We start from the raw sequence: 8,407 nt of genomic DNA, 5'->3' as shown, positions 1-8,407 counted from the left end.
GGGTGCAGGGATGGGGACAGGGGGGATGCAGGGGAGCAGGATGGGGACAGGGGTGCAGGGTGGCTGCAGGGGGCTGAAGGAATGTAAGGTGGGTGCAGAGAGTGGTACAGGGGGCAGGATGGGTGCAGAGAGTGTAGGAGGGGTGAAGGGGTGCATGATGGGTGCAGAGAGGGGGACAGGGAGGATGGGGGGGTTCAAGATATAGCAGGGGATGAATGGGGGGACACAAGGAGTGCAAAGTGGGTGCTGGGGGATGAATGGGGGAACACAGGGGGTGCAGGGTGGGTGCTGGGGGATGAATGGGGGAACAGGGGGTGCAGGGTGGGTGCTAAGGGGTGCAGGGTGCATGGGGGGACACGGAGATGTGCAGGGTGGGGGACTGGAGGATGGATAAACAGTGCAGGGGCGCACAGGGGGTCCCTGGGGGGATGTGGAGGTGGGGGGAGGGACACAGAGGGGTGCAGGGTGACTGCAGAGGTCCTGGGGGTGCAAGTTCTTGGGGGGTGTGGGGAGACATGAGGGGGCCCTGGGGTGCAGAGTGGAAGGAAGGCAGAGCAAGGGAGGGATGCAAAGGGTTTGTGCGGTGCAGGAGGGATGTGGGATGCAGGGGGTTTGTGGGGTGCAGGCAGGGATGTGCAGGTACAGGGAGGGATGCAGAGGGTTTGTAGGGTGCAGGAGGGATGTGGGATGCAGGGAGGGATGCAGGGGGTTTGTGGGGTGCAGGCAGGGATGCAGGCTGGAGGGGATGTGGGGATGCAGGGTTTTGGGGGTGCAGTAGGGGCACAGGGGTGTGCAGGGGGAGATGTGGGGTGCAGGAAAGGGGATGTAGGGGGTGCAGGAGGGGCTGCAGGCTGTACAGGGGTGCAGAGGGAGATGTGGGGGTTCACAAGGATGGGATCACAGGGTACACAGGGGGAAACTGCTGGACAATGGGTATAGGGGGAGATTTGGGAGTGCAGAGGGGATGCAGCCTGAACAGAAGGTGCAGGGGGGATACAGGGGTGCAAGGGGGATCCAGACTAGAAAAGAGATGCAGGGGAGGATGCAGGGGGTGATGTGGACTGGATGAGGGGTGCAGGGGGTGATTCATGGGTGCAGGGGGGACACAGGGTGGCTGGGGAGGGCAGAGGACATGTGGGGGTTACAGGGGGGATGTCAGGGAGCAGGATGGGGGTCTCAGAGGAGGAGGTAGGGATGCTGGGGGGATGCAGGCTGGATGGTGGGTGCAGGGGGGATATGGGGGTGCAAGAGGATGCAGGCCAGAAGAGGGATGCAGGGGGGATGCAGGGGGTGATGCGGGCTGGATGGGGAGTGCAGGGGGGAGATACAGGGTGAGCAGGGGGTGTAAGGGGAGTTTTGGGGATGTAAGGGGGATGCTGGCCGGTCGGGGACCGCGGCGGACATGTGGAGGATGCAGGGGGGGATGTAAAGCCGCAGGATGGGGGTTGCAGAGGAGGATGTAGGGATGCGGGAGGGATGCGGGGGATGCAGAGGGGATGCGGGGCGGACGCGGGGGGTCCGCAGGCCGGCCGGCGGGCGCTGTGGAGCCGGGTTGGGGGGGGTCTCGGTGCCCCAGCGGCGGCGGAAGCGCTGAGTCAGGCGGGGATGGGAGGGGGGCTCGGGGGGTCACGCACCTTCGTCCTCTCCCATAGGCTCGTCCCTCCAGGTGCAGCACAGCAGCATCAACCTCATGCAGCCGCGCTGCCCGGCGCCGCGCCGGGCCCTGCCGCTCCCGCGCCCCTGTCCCCGTCCCTCTGTCCCTGCCCGTGTCCCCCTGTCCCGGTCGGGCCCCCCCGGCCCTGCTGCGGCTCCGCGGGCGGGACCGCGGCGGGAGCACCGCGCCGGCGCGGCCGAGAGGGGCGGGGCCTGGGCGCGGGGGGCGGGGCCACGGGGGCAATGGGCGGGGCCTGAGGGACGCGGGCCGGGCCGGGCCCGGGGCGTGGATTGGGCGTGGTCGGAGAGGGCGTGGTCGCGATTGGGGCGTGGTCAGGTTGGACGGGCGTGGTCAGGAGTGTGGGCGGGGCTCGCGGGTGCGGGTTGGGGGCAGGGGGTGTCCGGGGGCTCCGGGACCTGCGGGCCGTCACTGTGGGCAGGGCACGGGTGTCCCCACCCACCGCTGGCCATCATGGATGTCCCCACCCAGCATAGTGTCCCCAACTACCCTGGTCCACCCATCCCTGGCCGGCACGAGTGTCCCCAAATACCCCGGGCCAGTCCCGTGGGCAGGGTATGGGTGTCCCCCCACCCACCCCTGGCCATCATGGGTGTCCCCACCCGCTGTGGTGCCCCCAACTATCTCCAGCCAGGGTACAGGTGTCCCCACCCACCCCTGGCCATCAGAGGTGTCCCCATATGCCATGGTGACCCCAGCCAGCTCCATGGGCAGGGCACAGGTGTCCTCACCCATCCCTAACCATCATGAGTGCCCCCATCTACCCCAGGCAACCCCCCTGGGCAAGGCACAGGTGTCCCCACCTGCCATGGTGTCCCCAGTTACCCTGGGACAGAGTAAAGGTGTTCCCCCCACCCATCCCTGATCAATACAGGTGTCCCCACACACCCTGGCTGTCACTGTGATCAGGGCATGGGTGTCCCCATCTACCCTGGGCTGTCAGTGTGGGGTGTGACACAGGTATCCCTCTCATTCGCCATGTTGTCAATGTGGAACAGGGCATGGACGTCCCCCTGTGCCCCCAGGCCACCACCATGGGGCAGGGCACAGACCTCATGCTGTGTCCGTGGGTTGGCACCACCAGGCAAGGCGTGGATGTCCCTTTTATTCCATGTACTGTCACCCTGGGATAGCGCCTGGGTGTATTTGCCATGCCCTGGGCTGGCACCATGGCCATCCCCTTTGGTCCTCAGGCTGTGATCCTAGGGAAGGCAGGGGCCTCCTCCTGAGTTCCCAGACATCCTGAGTCCTCCTGAGTTCCCTGAGCATCCTCCTTGTCCCCCAGGCCATTGCCCTAAGACAAGGCATAGGTGTTCCCCTCACCCCTAGGATAGGGCATGGACCTCCCCCTGGGTTCCTGGGGGACCTATCTCTGTGGGATAGGCCATGGCCACCCCAACCATCCCTGGGGCTGGCACTGTGGGACAGGGCAGGGGCAGCCCCGGGGTGTCCAGGCTGTCCCCTCACCTTGTGGCCCAGAGCTGTGACAGTACAGTGCTGTGCCAAGGACCCAGCATGTCCCCAGGCTTGTGCAGAGCCATGGGCACAAGATCGGGGGCAGTGACATGGGCTGGATTCCTTCATCATTGCCACCACCCCGGGGAAGGGGACACGGACACAGGACAGAGCCAGAATCCTTTAAAAACTTGTCCTTTATTAGTCTGTCAGAAGCGAGTCCCTCTGTATAAGGGCGTCCCACCCAGTTATAGCAAAGTGAGCAACACGAAGGGACCGAGCCCCTCCTGCCCGCGGCCCCCCCAGACCGGGGGGATCGCGGGGACCGACGGGGCCATCCCGCCCCGTGCAGCCCCCGCCGCCGGCATCCCCTTCCCTCCCTCCCTTCCTCCAATGTGAGGTACCCCTCATCCTGCCCCCCCCCCCCGGGGGGGTCAGCTCTGGGGCTGGGGAGGGGCGCGACACCCCGAGCCCCCCCCAAAATCCCGCAGAGAGCGATAGCACCAAGGGGGACGGCTGCTCCCCGCAGTTTATTCCGCGCTCCCTGCCGGGACCGAGGGGCTGGGGGGCGACGGATGCTGCCGGAGGTGCGGGATCCCTCCTGGGAACGCGGGGCCGGGGATGGCCCCGGGATGGACGGGGGGTTTTTGGGGAAGGGGGGGGGCGTCTCAGCTTTGCTCGGGATTTACATTCTGGACCATGCAGTAGCACCAAAGTTCATGAGGTCAGCGGTGACGGCCGCGGTTACTTCCGCCTCCTCCCGCAGTACTTCCCTGCTGCGCAGCCCACGCCGCCTGCCATGGGGGGGGGGGATGCACGGGGTGAGCCCCCCCTGCACCCCCAGACCCCTGGGGGAGTGTGGGAGAAGGGCAAGGGGTGCAGGAGCCGGTCCCAGCACCAGCGCTCACCTCTAAAGCCCAGGGCACCGAGGGCTCCTCCGTAGGCCTTGGGGGGCTTCCCTGCAGGGGGAAGGGGGAGCTGGGTCAGCGAGACCCCCCGCGGCTGCGGGGTGCAGGGGGGATGCGCACCCCCCCACCCCAAAAACGCCCCGCGCGGGGGGGATGGACACTCACCAGCAAATCCCAGCGGGGCGCCGACCCCACCTGGAAGGAGAGCGAAGCCCTCAGCACCCACTGGGCACCCACATCCCTCTGCCCTGCACCCCCCAGTTGAGCCCCCCCGGCTCAGCAGAGCCCCCGGGGTCCCTCCCCGGGCCGTGGCCGTGGCCCTGTGCTCCGTGGGCTTTGCATATCCCCGGGAGCCGGGCAGGCACCGGGATGTGCCCGGGGTGTGTGCTGGGGGTGGTACCTGGAAATATCGGTGACACGCCGAAGCCGGGAACTCCAACCCCTGGGGAAAAAGCGACAGCCAGTGACAGCCAGTGACAGCAGTGCCACCCCAGCCTGGGCTGGGGACACCCTGGCTGGGTTTACTTGCTCAGTCCCTGTCCCTGTCCCTGCCATGGCACCCATGTGGCTTCCCAGTGCTCAGCAGGGAGTGGCAGCAGGGTGAGGACAGCAAGTGGGGACAAGTGTGGCGTGGTGGGGGACATGCTCCCACCCCAGCACCAAACCACAGCACTCACCTAGACCAGCACCAAAACCTGCAATGGGAGAGCCCCAGTGAGGGTGGGGACCATGGGATGGGGACAGGGTGGGGACAGGGACTGGAGTCACCCCTGCAGCCCCTCTGGCTGCTCCTTACCCGCCTTGGGAGGTTTCCCAGCAGCTCCTGGATATGAGAGTCCTGTGTCAGAGAGGGGCAGCAGCACAGCCCCTGCCCCAACTTCACTGCCCCCAGGGCTGCAGCCAGACCCTTCTGCAGGCCCAGAGGGTCCCCAGGAGGGACCTGCAGCTCCACATATGGGGGATGTGGTATGGGACCATCCCCTGTTCCCATGGCACAGGCAACACCAGTGTTATGGCCCTCAGTCCCTGCTCAGCAGTGGCATTCCCTTTGGATCACACCCTGGGAGCAGGGCAGGTGGCAGGCACAGGATAGGGCACAGGGTGACAGTGTGGGGTGGGACAAAAGTGACCCTGCATCTCCTTCATCCCATAGACCCCTTTCCTTTTGGGCACTCTGCTGCCATTCCCTGCAGCCCAGCCCTGGGAGCCCCAGTGCCAGGGCCAGCATCACTCACCAACACCAAGCCCAGGGACTCCGAGGCCACCAACTCCAAGGCCACCTATGATGGGGGAGCAGCAGTGAGGACAGGCAGTGTCTGATCCACTCCTTGTCCAGCCCCAAGTGTGCCCATCCTTTCTTGGGCAGCCCCACTCCCTCCATGCCCAGGGGGAGCGTCCCTCTGTCCATATCCCTCTGGGGGAGCATCCCTCCACCTGCATCCCTCTGGGAAAGCATCCTGCTGCCCACATCCCTCTGGGGGAGCATCCCTCTGCCTGCACATCCCCACTGCTTAGGCTTGGCCCCTGCCAGCACTTACCTGGGAGGCCACCGACTCCTGGCACTCCAGCTCCGGGCACACCTGCCAGAAAGGGAACATTAATGGCTGTCCCCCTGCAACCCGGCACCCCCAGCTCAGAGCACTCCCAGCCAGGTGGCCCTGGCACCCATCCTGGGTGTCCCCAGCACCTGTGACACACGCAGGAGAAAAACGTCCCCAGCGTGTCTAAGATGGGGGGACAGGTGGCACTTTGCACTCGTGGGCGACAGCACACCACCTCCCACGCCTGGGCCACCAGGGCACAAGGGGACATGCAGGGGACACAAAGTCAGCACCCCGACGGCCACATGAGGAGGGTGCCTGGGGACAGTCGGAGATGGACCCGGGGCAGGGTGGCAGAGATACTTACCGAATTTGGGAGGTTTAGCACCTACTTGGGGGATGCCTGCCAAGTGAAGGAGGACACCACAGTTAGGATGGTCACCCCTGCACCCCCTCCCACGTGCCACAATCCCCCATCCTGCCTCCATCCCCCTCTGCCACCCCTCTGCCTGGCTCGGTGGCTTTCAGCGTTCCCAGCCACCACTGTCCCCAAGCAGGGCCCCAGGCAGGGTGTGACAAAGCACATACCTGCCCCGGGGAGGACACCAGCTCCAGGTACTCCCACACCTGGCACCAACCCGGGCACGCCAACACCGGGCACCGCGCCGGGCACACCAACACCGGGCACACCAACACCGGGCACACCAACACCGGGCACACCAACGCCGGGCACACCAACGCCGGGCACCCCTCCGACCCCGGCTCCTGCGGAGAGAGGGTGAGGCAGCACGGGGTGATCCCTGCGTGATCCCCATTCTTGCATGGGGTGATGTGCCTGGCACAGGGTGCCCACCCCCACCGCTCCCTGCCCCAGTCTGTGCCCGTGCAGGTGCCCCCGGGTGTGAGTGATGGGTTTCTCTGGCCGACTCACCGAATTTCGCTGCCTTTGCTGCTGCTTTCGCTGCTGCGCCCGGAACCCCAACCCCTGCATGGAGACAGCAGGAGGGTCTCAGCACCCATGGAGGGTCCCCTCAGCAAACCTGGGCAGAGCCTTGTCTGCAACCCCCCAGGGGGAACCATGAGTTGATGGAGACCACCGAGGTTCTCCTCACGCCTGTCCTGCACCAGGACTGTCCCTGCACCAGCCAGGCTGCCCACCAGCATCCACCTCCCTCCTCCTCACCTGGGACGCCTCCAACACCAGGGACCAGGCCACCCACACCGGGAACAAGGCCACCTACACCGGGAACAAGGCCACCTACACCGGGAACTGCTCCTGCAAGGAGAGAGGGAATTGGGGGATTGGGGCTTTGGCTCAGGGAGAGAAGGGGTGGGAGGAGTGGGCTGAGAAGGCATGGCAGGCTGGGGTGGGCAGTTAGAGGATGGATGGATGAATGGGTTGATAGTGAAATGGATATGTAGATGGATGGATGGATGCTGAGATGGATGCATGGATGGATGGATGGATGGTGAGTGGCTGAATGGATAGTGAGCTTGCTGGATGGATAGTGAGATTGATGAATGGATGGACGGTTGAGATGGATGGATGTGGAGTGGTTGAATGGATGGTGAGATACATGGGTGGATGGTTGGAGCTGTGGATGGATGTACAGGGAAGGGAACAGATGGATACTGAGGAGGGTGGTGGTGGGTAGAAGACAGTGTGGATGGACTGATGTATGAGGTGTTTGGATGGTGAACCTTGGACCCTCCATCCAGACCAGCTCTCTGGAGAGCAGCCCTACTCAGCCAGAACCTCATTCCACCCACAGCCCCGGGGAGAGCTCATCCCTCACCACGACCCACAGGGCTGGACCTCTGCCCCAGCCAGGGCGGGGGGCAGCAGGAGACAGGACAGGTGAGATAACCCCAGAGAGATCCCGGCTTACCAAACTTGGCTGCTTTGGCGGCTGCTTTGGCGGCTGCAGGACCAACTCCTGGGGGAGAGGGAAGGAGAGGGGCAGCGATGGGGCCGCGGTGGCCACACCGGCACCCTCAGCCAGCACCGCTGGGGACACCTGAGTGTCCCACGGGCACCACCTCACCTGGAATGCCAACCCCAGGCACCAGACCGGGCACGCCCACACCAGGCACACCGACTCCAGGCACACCGACTCCAGGAACGCCGACACCGGGCACGCCGACACCGGGAACGCCGACACCGGGAACGCGTCCTGCTCCCGCAGAAAGGTCCCGGGATGTGGCCGAGCAGGCAGGCTCCGCAGCAGGAGTCCCACTGACCTCCCCACCATCCAGAGCACCAGAGTGCCTTCCACTTCACCCACGGGCAAACATCCCTCCTGCCCCCCAGGGAAGGGCTGGTGGGGACTCACCGATTGCTGCGGCTTTCGCTGCCGCCTTCGCAGCGGCCGCTGCGGCTGCCGGGCCACCCACTGCGGGGACACGAGGGACAGTGAGGGGACAGGCAATGCCAGCGGCACCCCACCGGCTGGGGACAGCCCAGCAGCTCACCTCCGACACCAGGCACCACGCCAGGAACTCCAGGCACGACGGGCACGCCTGGGACACCAGGAACACCAGGAACACCAGGAACACCAGGAACACCAGGGACTCCGGGGACACCGGGGACACCGGGGACACCGGGGACGCCAGCGATGCCAGGAACGCCAGCTCCTGCAGGCAACAAGGGGGGAGAAGTTAGATCTTGTTGCAGCAACAGTTGAAAAGGTGAGACCTCCTCATGGCTCTGCTCTTGTTATCGTCCTGTGGTGAACAGAACATCCCATGGCCTTGTCCAGAACAGACCAAGCGGTGCAAGGGAAGGATCGGTTCCCTGCCTTGCTAGACCCAGTGGGATGCACTTGGTGATT

General features: G+C 65.3%; 1 protein-coding gene across 1 annotated transcript in view; it reads right to left on the bottom strand.

The window, feature by feature from the left end:
- Positions 1-3,581: 3,581 nt before the first annotated feature.
- ELN (elastin) overlaps positions 3,582-8,407 on the bottom strand; it is a 24,722-nt gene continuing 19,896 nt past the window's right edge. Inside the window, exons 19-34 of the mRNA XM_017824037.1 lie at positions 8,049-8,210; positions 7,910-7,969; positions 7,622-7,750; positions 7,466-7,513; positions 6,760-6,852; positions 6,508-6,561; positions 6,165-6,341; positions 5,944-5,979; positions 5,574-5,615; positions 5,271-5,315; positions 4,832-4,858; positions 4,713-4,730; positions 4,436-4,477; positions 4,201-4,230; positions 4,036-4,086; positions 3,582-3,921 (exon numbers count right to left, since the gene is read on the bottom strand). Coding sequence (XP_017679526.1) covers positions 3,872-3,921; positions 4,036-4,086; positions 4,201-4,230; positions 4,436-4,477; positions 4,713-4,730; positions 4,832-4,858; positions 5,271-5,315; positions 5,574-5,615; positions 5,944-5,979; positions 6,165-6,341; positions 6,508-6,561; positions 6,760-6,852; positions 7,466-7,513; positions 7,622-7,750; positions 7,910-7,969; positions 8,049-8,210 — 1,064 coding nt within the window. The 3' untranslated portion in view covers positions 3,582-3,871. The remainder of the gene's footprint in view (positions 3,922-4,035; positions 4,087-4,200; positions 4,231-4,435; positions 4,478-4,712; positions 4,731-4,831; positions 4,859-5,270; positions 5,316-5,573; positions 5,616-5,943; positions 5,980-6,164; positions 6,342-6,507; positions 6,562-6,759; positions 6,853-7,465; positions 7,514-7,621; positions 7,751-7,909; positions 7,970-8,048; positions 8,211-8,407) is intronic.

This window comes from Lepidothrix coronata, unplaced genomic scaffold (assembly GCF_001604755.1).
Source record: "Lepidothrix coronata isolate B3197 unplaced genomic scaffold, Lepidothrix_coronata-1.0 Scaffold108, whole genome shotgun sequence".
Lineage (NCBI taxonomy): Eukaryota > Metazoa > Chordata > Aves > Passeriformes > Pipridae > Lepidothrix > Lepidothrix coronata.
The sequence above is the reverse complement of the archived record's forward strand: the minus strand, read 5'-3'. Positions and strand labels throughout refer to the sequence as shown.